General features: G+C 38.4%; 1 protein-coding gene across 1 annotated transcript in view; it reads right to left on the bottom strand.

Moving 5' to 3' along the window:
* The window catches only part of MYH11 (myosin heavy chain 11), a 128,509-nt gene extending 119,484 nt beyond the window's left edge, over window positions 1-9,025 (bottom strand). The window contains exon 1 of the mRNA XM_044678415.1: window positions 8,930-9,025. Coding sequence (XP_044534350.1) covers window positions 8,930-9,025 — 96 coding nt within the window. The remainder of the gene's footprint in view (window positions 1-8,929) is intronic.
* Window positions 9,026-15,009: the final 5,984 nt, after the last annotated feature.

Genomic DNA, 15,009 nt, shown 5'->3' on the forward strand with positions numbered 1-15,009 from the left:
AGCAATCATCCTATATCTCTTCAATTTCTTAACAAAACTCCCAGATAAGGTTATCAATCCTCATTCCCTCCAGCTTATCTCCCACTTACTCCTCAATTATTCCAAATTGGCTTCAGTTACAGAAGCTTCTCTCTCTCTCTCTCTTTCTCTCTCTCTCTCTCTCTCTCTCTCTCTCTCTCTCTCTCTCTCTCTTCTCTCTCTTTCTCTCTCTCTCTGTCTCCCTCAATTATCTCCTAACTGCTAATGCTTAAGGTCATTTCTCAACCTCCTCCTACTTGATTTCTCTACAGATTCTGATTTCATCAACTACCTTTCCGCCTCCAAGATAAGTCTTTCTTCTCTTGGCTGCAGAGCTGGGTAAATGGGGCTTTGCCCTGGTGAATGGACATGGGGGAAAAGAGCATCCTCTCTCCCCAAGGTAGTCATCATCATCATTCTTGCCCCTGCCCTATCACTGCACCTCGACTTAGAGTGCTCTAAGAGATATGAAACATTAACTACCTTTATCCCCATCCATCACTTATGTCCCACTTGACTCCAAAAGGAATGAAATTTCATTTTTTTATTTCTTTTATTTTTTATTTTTTAGAAAAATTTTTCCATGGTTACATGATACATGTTCTTACTCTCTCCCCCCGCCCCCCTACCCCTGTAGAATTTCAAGAGCTAAGTGGACCCCCACCTATCTGTACCCATGGGTAGCATCCCATCCCCCCAACTAAAAAAACTGTCTGAATTTAACCCAAGTGCAGTTTCTGTTCATTGAGGCCAGAATCTCATTTGTGACACTGCATTCCTACTTCTCCTTTTACATGTCTGTCTGCTTCTAGTCAGTGTCCTTTGTTAGATTATCATCCATCTCCTGAACATTAGGTGGGAGTATTCTACAAAGTCTGCCTTGGTTTCTTCTCATTCTATACTCTCTCTTAGTGATCTTACTTGCTATTCTAGGCTCAATCATCATCTCTGTGAAGCTGATTCCCTGTCTTATATATCCAATCCTAAACTCATGAACTCTAGTCCTTCATTACCAACTGCCTGTTAGACACTGGCACTTGGCTGGGTTACTCAAAATAGATCTTTTCCCTTAAATCTCCTCCTCCAAGCTTTCCTGTTTCCATTATTACTAGCGGTCATGTCTTGTCATTTTGAACTTCACCACAGTTCTCACATCCTGCCCCTTCTGTCTACCCAAAAGGCCATTTACACTAGATCAGGGCCTGTATGGACTATTGCAATAGTTTCCCAACTGGTCTCTCTGCCATAGGTCTGTCCCCTCTCCAATCCACCATTCATCTAGTTGCTAAAATAATCCTCCAAAGGCACAGGTCTGATTAAGTAACTCACCCACTGAAAAACCTTTAGTGGCTCACTATACCTCTAAAATAAAGAACAAATTCCTCAGCCTGGTGTTTTAAGACCTCTGAGATCTGGCTCTAATGTGTCTTCCAAGACTTATTTCATATCGCTCCTCACTCCATCCAATCTAAATTCCATTCACCCTACACAATTGTGTCCTACTCTTCATGACCCCATGGACCATAGCTATCCATGGAGTTTTCTTTCTTTTTTTTTTAAACTCTTACCTTCTGTCTTAGAATCAATACTGTATATTGGTTCCTAGACAGAAGAGTGGTAAAGGTAGGCAATGGGGGTCAAGTGACTTGCCCAGGGTCACACAGCTAGGAAGTATCTGAGGCTAGATTTGAACCTAGGACTTCCTGTCTATGGGCCTGGCTCTCAATCCACTGAGCCACCCCGCTGCCCCCTCCATGAGGTTTTCTTGACAAAGATACTGGAGTGGTTTGCCATTTCTTTCTCTAGTGGATTCAGTAGAGCCAGGAAATTAGAGGTTAAGTACTTCGCCCAGAGTCACACAGCTAGGAGGGGTCTGAGGCTGCTTTTGAACTCATCTTCCTGATTCCAGGCCCAGTGCTCAACCACTGAGCCACAGTTGTCTCCCAAGGACAACTAGCTGCTCCCTAAACTTAGCATTCTGCCTCTCTCATTTCCATATCTTCTCACAGTCCTCATGCCTGGAGAGTTCTTATTGCTGCATCTTAGCAGACTAATCCCCTTGCAGACTCAATTCAGGTACCATCCCCTACAAGAAGCGTTTCTGGATCTCCACAGTGTTTTTGTGTTCTCTCACTTCACTGATTATCATGCATTTACTCACCTATCCTATCCCTCTGACAATGTAATTTCCTTGAGAATGGGAACAAAATATCTTTTTGTCTTTATACTCCCAGACATAACAGTAGGAACTGAACAAATGTTTGTTAATTGAACTAATTCCAGTCTTCTTCACAGAAAATGTAACAGGAATAGGGGTGTTGTGGGGCTCCAGTGAAATAAAGAATACAAAACACTTGTCAACCTTAATGTGGGATATAAATGGAAGTAATTATTATTGCTAGTTTCCAGTTTAGAGATGATGTAATTCCCTGAGGCTCTTACTGCCCTCCAGTGGAATTCAAGCAAAGTTGGGAAAGCAACAGGAGAGTGTGTTTTAACAACGAGGCTCTGAGGGATAAATAGGTGGCTCAGTGGACAGAGTGCCAGGCCTAGAGATAGGAAGACCTGGGTTCAAATTTGGCATCAGACACTTCCTAGCTGGATGAGTCTGGACAAGTCATTTAACCCCAATTGCCTCACCTTTATGTTCTCCTTTGGAACCCTTGCAATAAACTTTTAAAACAACAACTAGGTTCTGGGTGGGTAGGGGAAATATAGATAGGCACATCCTTTAAATTTAATCTGTGTTATTCATACTTTCTTAAATCTAGACAATCGACAAAACAATAAATTAAGTCCTGATTTGGAAGGCTTGCTGTTTTTTGAAGTATAGATGCTCACACTGAAAATTTAACAATTCTCAAGTCAACTAATCCATTTATATGGGTATATATATATTTGTGTGTGTGTGTGTGTGTGTGTGTGTGTGTGTGTGTGTGTGTATACCCCTGCACAAGAAGGCTCTTCAAATGCTCAATTTCCACAAGCTATGAGAAATCATGAAATAGAAACAAGGGAGTCAGAGGACTTGGGTTTGTATTCTGCTGCTGATGTGTACTACTAGTGTGACCTTTGGACGAGATGGTCTCCAATGTTCCCTCGATATTCAGATCTCTGAGCCATTCTCTATCAGGGATTTTAAACCCAGTGTTACTGAACTTATTTTTTAAATATATACATATATTTTGATTCTGTTTTTAAATATAGTGGTTCTTTTGGAATCATCTGCATCTTAGCTTCTGCATTTAAAAACATTATTCTGAGAAGGAATCTATAGGCTTCACTAATCTGCCAGAGGTATCCATGATGACAAAGAAAGGTAAGAATCTTTACTCTACAGAAAGGTGTATGCACAAATTGGGAAATGTATGTACAAAGACTAGACGTGTTAGGTATTACAAAATAGTGTCTGCATCCCAGGATTAGATTTCCAAATTTGGGAGTGATGCATGAGATACATGCCAACGAGTTAGTGCAGTCAAAGATAGGCTCTGAGAGAGGATAGAAAAAAATATAGTACAAGAATGGCAGTAATATTTGAATCTAGAGGAAAGTTGAAAAAACTAGCCCCTGAGATAATTTTTTAAAGCTAAGTTTTTTTTTGAGAAGATACCTAAGTCCTTAAGCATGATTAAGAGAGACAGACAGAGAAAGAAAGAAAGAAAGAAAGAAAGAAAGAAAGAAAGAAAGAAAGAAGGAGAAAGAAAAGAAGGAAGGAAGAAGGAAGAAAGGAAGGAGGAAGGAAAGAAGGAAAGAAGGAAGGAAGGAAAGGAGAAAAAAGAAAGGATCGTTTCCTTAGAAGAAAGATCAACGATCCAATACTGATGAGTCAACACTTGGCTAACAATGCCTTCAACACCCAAACAGCCTTGGCTGCCCAACTGGTGACACTGAGATACTCCAGACAAGATCACTGGCCACTCCTATCTTAAGTAGAATTCACCACCTCTCTCATTACAGCCTTATCAACTCCTCTCTCCACTTCCAAGATATGGAAACTTCTAATGGCCCTGTGAACATCTTGGTGATGTGCTATGCAAGAAAATATGCAGACTCAGTTAAAACTCTTTTACAAAGCACTCCTAAGCAAATGACTGAATAGCATCAATCTATCAGGTTCAAAGGAACTGTATCTGAGTGTCCCTGAATACAAGGTAGTGGATATAGTGCCTGAATTGTCGGACTTGGAATCAGGAAACCCTGTCTTTGAATCCCATCTTTGACACTTAATATGACTTCTTAGTCTTTCTGAACCATGGCTTCCTCATCTATAAGACAGAAATAATAATACTTGCCACAACTGCCTCTTGATGCTGTTCTGAGACCCAAATTTAAAGGGCTGTTTACTTAAAGCACTAAGAAAACTTTAATGACTATATTAAATTTTAGCTATTATTTCCCCCAGAACCAAGTTGGCAAACAATGGCATGCATGCTGGAGGGGGCTGCTCCCTTCCCCCTCTCCACCCATGCCTGAGGACTTTTCTCACATCATCCACCCTTCTGCCAGGGTCACACAGCTAGGAGCATGTAAGGTCACATTTGAACCCAGGACCTCCCATCTCTAGGCCTGGCTCTCTATGCACTAAGCCGCCTAGCTACCCCTCTCTCATTATTTTTAAGAAGTTGCTCATTAGTCTATGAAACAAGTGCTTAAAGCATACCAACAAAGAATGTCCAGCAGTTGAATGCCCAACAATGATTAGGAATTTTAAGGAAGTTTGTTTTGGAAAAACTTTATTTTCCAAATGGAGACTTCAAGTAAAGATTTAATTCTCTGAATATGAACATGGAGACAACTAGGAAAAAACCTAAAGCTCTGAATCCTTTCTGTGACATCTTTAGTGTCCTTTGAGTCATACTTGAATATATTTGCTAGAATTTTTTCTGCACAGGATCACAGCTACTCCAAGGGCCTTTTAAAATTACCCAGACAAACTCTTTCGTTTTAAAGATGAGGAAGCTGAGTACCAGGCATGCAAAAAGATGTGATTTTCTCCAAAATGACCCCATTAATTAGGAATGCTTCTAGTTACCTAGAATTAGAGATAAAGGCCCCCAAATATGGACCATCTCTGAAGTCAGGTAAAGGTCACATTGACAGTTGAGAAAATCATCTCTGAATGCATCAGTTCTCCCTGGTGAAGATAATATCTGGAGGGAGATCCAAGGAAAAATAAGATGTATTAACTGAATGGCCTCAAAGGGCAACAAAATTTTAATCCTGAAATATGGAATTTAAGTCCATTATTTAGGAGGCATATGATTTTTCTGAGGAGGGTATGTCAACTTCCAAAGAATAAGCTGACAAAATTCCCTACATTCCCCAGTCAGAGTTTCCTATGGTGGAAGAACCCAGCAATTTATTCCCTTGTGTGATCTCAGAAAAGATTACTGTATATAGTCACAAAGGAGTAGATATCTAAGAATCCTGACCCCTGGGGAAAAAAAGTGAGAAATGAGTCTGTTCCATTGGTTCTTCCTTGTTTTTAGTTCCTTGAGATCCTGGAGAAGATATTTATTATCTCTTTTTAAGAGGAAAAAGCAGGTGTTGGAGTAAGTGCAAGTGTGTCCATCAATAAGTGTCTACATTTGACAAAAAGATAAATTAAAGGAAGAGCGTTCCTTTACAAAAAGTTCATAGGTTTTTATCAAATCAGCTTTCCCAAACAAGCAGTTGTTCTACTCTCTCAAAACTCATCTGAGCATTAAAAATGATCCATGAAGGAAATTATTCTCATTAGTGAGACTGATTTCTTTTTTCAAATGAACTTTAATGGTTACCAGTAGCTGGGGAAATCTACTTGTGTTCAAAGCCATTTGTAATTTTCTGGCTATCTTCTTATATCTTCCAGATGAGGCATGGCACTTAAAAAAAAAATTCCATAGAGACAGAAAGCCATCTGCCTGGGATTCTGGTCAGCCTGTCAGGAAGGAGATGGGCACAATGACCTTTTGAGGTCTCAGGGTGTATAGGTATCCTGGGATTCTTTATCCATTTGCTATGTTTCTAGCCTGGACAAGTGAGGGGAGGATATTCCTAAAATGGCAAACTATTGGTATCAAAGAGCAACTCCTAGAGAATGTTACTATTGATCTCAGAACCCACGGAAACCTGTACCATGAATCATTCCAACCTTGGAACTAATCATGGAAATAAGAGACAAATGCCATTCTTCTGGCTTCCACCCATTAGAGCTAATAGATAATCTTTGCATTTTTGAAATCATTTGTCCTCTTTCCATATGAAAATTCTTTCAAATTCTTGTATAGCCTTCATGAAATTTTGTCTTTCCTCAAAGTATTGATCGAGACAATTATGTGAGTGTTTATAGTAGGGGTAAGGGAAGAAAAGGAGAGAAATACAATTGTGCCAGTAAATCTGGTTTCCTGTTCTCTTCTGATAGAGTGAAGTCTCTGAATAATCCCAATAAAACTTGAAATGTGTCATTAATTTAACCATTTGATAGAGCAGAGGACTCCTATAATGGTTTCTAGTTCAGAACTCACTCTAATATATCAGTTAAATTTGACAAAAGGATGAGTTCAAAACAGACTTTTCTTTTACAAGACAGATTCACAGTCAGTTTCCTTAAATCAGTTTTCCTGTCTGTAAAATGAAGAGTTGAACTGGGCGATCTCCAAGTTCTCTTCTAGCTCTGAAATTCAAGGGTTTTATGTATTTAAAATACAGACTGTATGTTTAAAGCCAAGGACACCTGTTGTGATTTTATGCACTGTAGAAAGTAGTACTATTTTCATACACACACACACACACACACACACACACACACACACACACATGCACACACACACACAAATATGTTCAGTCTTCTCTTCTTAAATAATAAGAGCAAACGTCCTCTTTCCTCCAGAATTGTGATTAAAATCAGGTAAGCAGGACTGTCTTTCAAACAAACTCCACATCTCTGAAAAGGATAGGGTATGGAAAGACAAATTCCTTGATTCCCAATGAACAAGTAGGAATAATCTGAAAAGGGCTCTGGGTGCTCGACATATGAACACTACCATAAAAGGACATGTTCTCCTCAATACTTGCTGTTCCACAGAAATGTAATGATAGCAAATTCAAAACAAATACCTTGTAGGGAATAACACGCCTATTTCCAAGTGATAATAAAAATGCAGGGCTTTACATGGAAAGAATTGGAGCATTTGTATGTAGGAAAGCAAACTAAGAAATCTCTAAGTTGGTATTTCAGACTTTCATTTATTCACTCCTTCATTCAACAAACATTTACTGAGAACCTACTGTGTGTGGCACTGTACTAGCAACTGGGCATGCCACAAGGATTCACAAGACAGATTCTCTGCCCTGAAAGACTCTACATTATAATAGGAGAGCTAAGGCGTGCACCTAAATAACTATCATACAAATTGGAACTTAGTAGTTCTTAAAAGAAGCTATGAATCAGAATAAGGTTATGGTCACTTAAAATGAGAGAAAATGAACATTCCTGTGATAGCCAGCTTTGGCAGGCTCAGGGAAGGTTTCATAGGAGGAGAGGCAGTTTCTTTACTCATTCTCTAAAAAGCCAGCTTCCTTTTATTACCAAACTGAGAAGAAATCCAGACTTCTAGTAATTCACAGAAAGCCCATTTAATTTCTCAAAGGAATACTGACCAACACACATTATACAAACAAAAAATGAATTAATAGACAAGAGACACTTGAGATTTAGGCTTTTCTCCATTAAGTACTGAGATGCCTTATAAAAGAAAGGGTATGTTTTTTATTGAGACACTCAAGAAACTTTTACATACTGCCATCTACTGACATCCTTTAACCATGTCTTAGAACTCATTCACACTGGGAAAAACTAAAAAGGCATTTAAAATACTCAAGAGAGGAATAATTCAGTTTAGTAGTCATTTGCTTGGCTTGTCTCAGTCTGACATTGGCCAGTGTGCAACCAGTTATTTCCCCAACTATCAGATTCCTTTGAAAGGTGCACAAGCTGAGATTGGCATGAACGAGAAATATGTCGCATGAATAAATATTTTTGATAATAGAATTGGATGACCACCTTTCATTACTGGCTGCCCAGGAGGTGCAAAAAACCTTGCATAAAATTGATAGTGTAGTTTATTGTCTGTGGATGTTCCAGCGAATTTAAGGAAGGTAAAGTCCATTCCCATTTTAAAAATAAGATTCAAAGGATCGTCCTGATGATGCATGATGATGCTTTGAGATTTGAGCAAGCAAACATAGAAAGTCACCTCCAATGAACACTATTACTTTGATGTTAACTAAGAAGTTCCCCCAAAGTTAACATTACTATCCTCCTTATGATAAGCAGCTTAAAGCTGGTCTTCAACCCTGGGTCTTGGGCTGCAGAGGAAGGATGCCAGGCTTTCCCCCACCCCTAACTCCCCTCGGACCCTTCTTGGCCACTACTTACAGATATCCTATTAGGGAAAGCGGAGAAGGAACTGGAGAATTCGGATCCTGCACAGTTCACAGCTGGGACAGTCCAAGTCCCCTCTGCCTCTCCAGCCTCTCTATATAGAGGGCGAACTGATATGGGGTGGGAAGGATGGGGCGGGAGAGGGGGAACAGAGAGAAAAGGGGAGGAAGGGGGAGGGAGATGTGGGGGAAGGGTCTGGTTCAAGGATACCGCCCTCTGCAGGGAAGATTGAATGAAGCGACCCCAAGAGTTTTCCCAGCAGCTGCCGGGAGGCGTGACACTCCAGGCTTGGAGATGCTGGGTCAGTGGTCTAGGAGGGGATCGTGTTGAACAAGGTCTCCTTGTCGAAGCTTTCCCCAGTGCCAGGGAAAGTGCAGAGCGTCTTCTTGAATTCAGTTTACATCTACAAGAGAGACAGAAAGATCTTTGCTCCCATCTCTTCCTCTCTCTTTTTTCCCCTCCCTCCATCCCTTTAGCAATTACCCAAACAGCAGCTCTAAGAACCCTACTTTTAAGGAAAGGGGTTCGATCAAGGACTGCGGCACAGAAAGAGCTGCCATTCGTCAATTCTGTATCCATGGTCACGTCTTTTCTTTCCCTTCCCCAACCCCCTCCCGAAATCCTCCAATAATATTTATTTTTCACATTCAATCTATTTGCGGAGAAAGCTGAAATGAAGGGAGGGTAACACTGATGAGAAGAACAAGGGAGGGGAGAGGATTTTGTGTTTTTACAGACTATAGAACAGGAATCCCTAACTTCTGGGAGCTGAGGGCCATTTGTAGTTCTGCCAAAGGTCTTTGGGGGAAGGCAAACGCTTCATATTTCTTAGTTTTCTTCCGACACTCAAAATTTCATAGCAAAAACAAAACAAAAATCTAAAATCCTTCTCTGGACAAACGCACAGACACACACGTACACGCTCCTTCTTGGACACCCCATAAAAGGAAGAAGAGGGAAAAGGGAGCTGGTAAATATTAAGGGGCTAGAAAGAGATGAGGGGATTCACAGGCAACCCCAGGGGAGGAGCCCTGGTCCTTCATATTCTCGTTAAAATTCTTCCCCCACCATTTTGCTCTCAATCAATGCTGAGGTGATCTCCACCTCCACCCCAACCCCCAGTTTAGTGGATAAATATCTTCTAGGATGCGGAGAGCATCCCAAAAAGGGAAAGCCAAAGATCTTCCAGGAATTCCCATCAACTGCATACCGGATACGGGACTACCCGCTCCCCCTGACTAAATATGGTACCGTGGTGTAGCATCCCAACTCCAATGAGTGCCCTAGAGGGCACTTCAACCTCCACTCTGAGGTTCCCCAACATACACTCTTTCCTCTCCCTCGTTTCTCTAGAGGTTGTCGGGAGCGGCAAGGGAAGGAGATAGAAGGAATCCCATCCCACACATGTTGTTTCTCATTGAGTGAAGGGAAGGCGCGAAGCAGTTCAGATTAACTCTGTCGTTGTTCAGTCGTGTCTGACTCTCCATGACCTCCTAGGCTATACCGTGCAAGTGGCTTTCGAGGGATGGATATTGAAGTGGTTTGCCATTTCCTCCTCCAGTGGATCAAGGCAAACAGCAGTTAAGTGACTTGACCAGGGTCACACAGCTAGTAAAAGTCTGAGGCTGGATTTAAACTCAGATCTTCCCGATTCCCATCCAGTGCTTTATCCACTGAGCTACCTGGCTACAGATGACCACTACAAACCCCAAATGGGTCTCAGGTGTTTGAAAGGGTGGCCTTGAGATGCATTGGATTTATTTGCATTCTTCCTTTTTCCTGGGTATGCACTCTTTGTCCCTTTCTGAATTTCTATAATAGAGTGTACTGAGAGAGTCAGAGCCTTTCCCTGAAGACCCCAGGGAAACTTCCCTGACAACTGATTCTGTTCCCTTTCCCAATGGATTTTGTCTATATACAGTAAGGGCAATTTATTCTTTGGCAAAGTACCAAAGATTCTTTTCCATCCCTCTAGCATAAAGCTTACCTCTTCATCTTCATACACTTTCCCCAGAACAGCCATAATTTCCCTAACAGTCATAGAAAAGTTGGGGTCAGTTTTTGCTGAGCAAAATGGATGTAAAGTAATTGGGAAAATGATAAATGGGCTTCTGACACTGGGGCATTTTAACAGCAAGAACACTGTAAAAGGAGTGGAAATTATCTGTCCCTGAGTTGGAGGATCTGCTAAGAAGATATTTTGTAGCAGGTTTAGTACAGTAATGGTGCTGAGCCATGAACACTGTGAGGGAGGGAAAAAATAAGAGCAAAAGAAAACCTAAATTTTTAGATTTTTGGAAACATTTAAGTTAGATACTGAGGAACCTAGTGTCCACTCTCAGCCCAGTGAAATTCTAGAGACAAGAGTTAATCCCTCAGATTAAGAATAGACATTTTCAATAGAAGAATTGGCTTTTCCCTTCTAAAAGGACTTCCATTTAGGAAATACTATTGTGTAAAAAAAAAAAAAAAGATTTGAGATATTAGCAATGGTCCCTCTTTCCTCAAATTTTTTAAATATTTAAGAGTAGGAATTAGATCTTCTACCTTTTTGATACACTACTTGTAGTGCACAATTATGTACAAGTTTTGTTCTTGTTGACTTGTTTGTCATGTTCAACTCTTCATTACCCCATTCAGGGTTTTCTTGGCAAAGATACAGGAATGTTTTGTCATTTCCTTCTTCAGTTCACTTTACAAATGAGGAAACTGAGCAAACAGTATTAAGTGACTTGCCAGGGGTCACACAGCTAGTGTTCAAGGCCAGATTTGAACTCGAGAAAACGAGTCTTCTTGACTTCAAGTATGGCAATCTATCCACAGCACCACTTAACTGTCTTAAACACAAAAAATACATTCAATAAATGTTTTTGAATCACTAAGTGAATGAAGTTTTATCACCACAGAAGAACTGTTGAACCTTTAACAATGTCCTGTTACATCAACTCTAGAAATGATTTAAAATGATTTTTAAATAAAATACTAGAAAGGAGATTACAGCAATATATCACAAAGATCAAACACTATGACTAGGTGGGAATTATACCAGGAATGGAGAGCTGGTTCAATATCAGCATAATTGACCATAACAGATAATAACAGAATCAACAAAAATCATATGATTATTTCAACTGACACTGAAAATGCTTTTGGCAAGATACAATATTCATTCTTTTTAAATACTAGAAAGCATAGCAATAATTGGAGAATTCCTTAAAATAATCAGTAGGATCTCTCTAAAATTATCAGCAAATATTATCTGTAATGGAGATAAGCCAGAAGCCTTCCCAATAAGATCAGGGCTGAAGCAAGGATGCCCATCATCACACTACATTATTCAATATTGTTCTAGAAATACTAACTGTAGCAATAAGAGAAGAAAAAGGGATGGAAAGAATTAGAATAGGAAATAAAGATATTAAGCTATCACTCTTTACAAAAGCTATCACTTTTGTAAAGTTGTAGAATATAAACCCACACAAATCACCAGCATTTCTATATATTACCAACAAAACCCAACAGCAAGAGGAAGAAAGAGAAATTCCATTTAAAATAACTACTGAAAAGCAAAACATATGACATCACTTATCACATGTATATATAGGTATGTGATTTGGGGTTTAGGCCTTTAAAAATCTCTCTATAGCAAAAAACGAATAATATGGAAATACCTATCAAGTAACAACATTTGTACAACCCAGTGTAATTGCTTGTTGGCTCTGGGAGGGGTGAGAGGAAAGGGGAGGAAAAGAAAATGAATCATGGAAACATGGAAAAATATCTTTAAAATAAAAATAACTGCTAAGATTGGCCAATATGACAGTAAAGGAAAGTAATAAATGTTGGAGGGGATGTGGCAAAATTGGTACACTAATGTATTGCTGGTAAGAGTTGTGAATTGATCCAACCATTCTGGAAGGCAATTTGGAATCATGCTCAAAGGGCTTTAAAAGAATGCACACACCCCTTTGATCCAGCAATACCACTTCTGGGTTTGTACCCCAAAGATATAATAAGGAAAAATACTTGTATAAAAATATTTATAGCTGTGCTCTTTGTAGTGGCAAAAAATTGGAAAATGAGGGAATGTCCTTTGATTGGGGAATGGCTGAACAAATTGTGGCATCTGATGGTAATGGAATACTATTGTAGAATGATGAACTGGAGGAATTCCATGTGAACTGGAAAGACCTCCAGGAATTGATGCAGAGTGAAAGGAGCAGATCCAGAACATTGTACACAAGAAAGTGAAACATTGTGGCACAATCAAATGACTTCTTTACTAGTAGCAATGCAATGACAGCTTTTCTTAGCAATACTCCAAGATAATTTCAAAGAACTTAAAATGAAAAAATGCTATCTACCTCCAGTAAATGAACTGATAGAGTCTTAATGCAGACTTTTTTTTTTTTTGGTCTGCATTTTCTTTTGCAGCATTGCTAATATGGAAATGTTTTGCTGGACCACACATGAATAATATCTATCAATTTGTCTTCTCAAGGAGAGGGGAAAAGAGGGAGGGAGGGAGAGAATTTGGAACTCAAAACATTTTTTACAGGTAATTGAGAAAAAAATTAAAATATTCCAGAAAAAAAAATCTATCAGCATTCAGATCTATCTAACCTCAGTTGTATAGGAATGATGATCTGAGCTCTTTATGACATTTACTTAAATCAGAAATCTTGCTTTCAAGTGATCCCATTCAGTCTGCATTAGTTCCTCTACTGCTTCCATATTAATACTGTGTATTTTATGTAATTGAATTGTGGGAAATCACTTAACATCCCTGAGCCACAATTTCCTCAACTATTAAAAAAAAAAAAAGGTGGCCTTTGAGATCTCCTCCAGTCTTAGATATCTATCCCAGGTTTACTTAATCAGTAATGATTCACTCTAGTTTGATGGCAATCCAGGCTATCTCCAACTATTATGAAATATCACAAAGTCCCAGAAGAAAATTAGTTTAAATTCACTTTAATTTTAAAAATCAATAAATGACAAAGTACTTTAAGGAGATATGCTACAAAATCAAATGACAATAGGGCGACAACACCAAAAAAAGTGATCTGATACTAGCTTATTTATTAAAAAAGCAGTCAGAAATTAGTCTTTTGTACCCTTTTTAAAAGCCAACAGATAATTTAAATATTCTCTGACCATAAAGATGATGTACAAATAAATAACACATCTTTATATAGGTCCCAAACCTGCTGATTTGTTAAGACTTAAGCTTTTCATAATGCTAAAAATCCACCTCTGCTACCAGTTTATTCTCCATCTTTCCATAATCTGTAGTCTTCACTTTTTTTTTTGTATTTCCCTTTTGTGTAGCCTTTGTAATCCTTTTGTAATCCACTTTTCTTCCCATTAATCCTATACATTCTTCAGAACTAACAAAATCTTGAATTGCCTCACTAAAAATCACCAATGCTTTATTAATAAAACGCTTAATGATTATGGTGAACAAACTTCTGTATAGTCAACATCTCTTCCATCTAGATGAAGTCTTTCTCACTCTAGTTTTTTGTGTTTTACCCACTGAATCTAAAAACAGTTTAGCATAAAGACTAGACTTGGAGCCAAATATCCTCAACACTAAAAAGTAACTTTAGTGGCCATGATTAATGCAAGCAGAAATTCATTTTTAAAACCAGGAGAAAAGTTGTTCTTTGAACTTACTTCATATAATCATACAATGATTTGACTCTGGAATGCTAAAATATAGCCAAACTCTGGTTTACATTTATTCTATAATAGTGTGTGTGATTTGATGCCAGAATAATACAAATATTCATTTAAACAAAGGCTACACAAAGATTATAAAAAAAGGTACTTTAACCTCATTTATTGAAAGATACATTTAAATTATCAGTCATCTTTAGTATAAAAATTGTTACAAAACATTGCATCCAAAAGCACTAGTCTCTCCTCAAAACAATTCTATTTAGTTTTGCCATTTTGGCATCTGTACCAAAATTACAGTATTCAATTTTGATTGAATATATAGTCTTACATGATTGAAAATCCTGAGGTAAATTCAGTGTTCACTGCCAACATCTTTGAAGTCTGAAGTTAATCTTCTGGGAAGAATCCAGACATTTTAAATTCCTACATACAATGGAACTCATAATTGTAATTAGTACAAATTTTATTTTAAAACTAGTTCTTATGATACTCTTGCATTTATATGGTTTTATTAGATCAGTTGTACATTAACTCTTTAAATTTTCAGTAAACTGATCTACTTAAAATCTAAAGACTCATAAGATGATGGCTAATGATAGTACTTATAAAATTTTTGTTTTCTGGTAAAACTTTTGATCTGTTAATCTCAAAGCACTAAACATTATCTCTTATCACCAAATATAAAATCAGTACAAAGTATTTTCAATTGGAGTCTTGCTTAAACTAAACAAGGCCCTTAACATTTTTCCTAATAAACAAGGGTTTACCATTAAGGCTAAAAGTTCTCTAGAGCAAAAAAGATACTTTTCAAAATTTTACTTTTATTAGATTGCACATGTAACTTCTATTGGTCAGGTACCATAATTTGTAGTAATCAG

The sequence above is a fragment of the Gracilinanus agilis genome, chromosome 1, assembly GCF_016433145.1.
Source record: "Gracilinanus agilis isolate LMUSP501 chromosome 1, AgileGrace, whole genome shotgun sequence".
Classification (NCBI taxonomy): Eukaryota; Metazoa; Chordata; class Mammalia; order Didelphimorphia; family Didelphidae; genus Gracilinanus; species Gracilinanus agilis.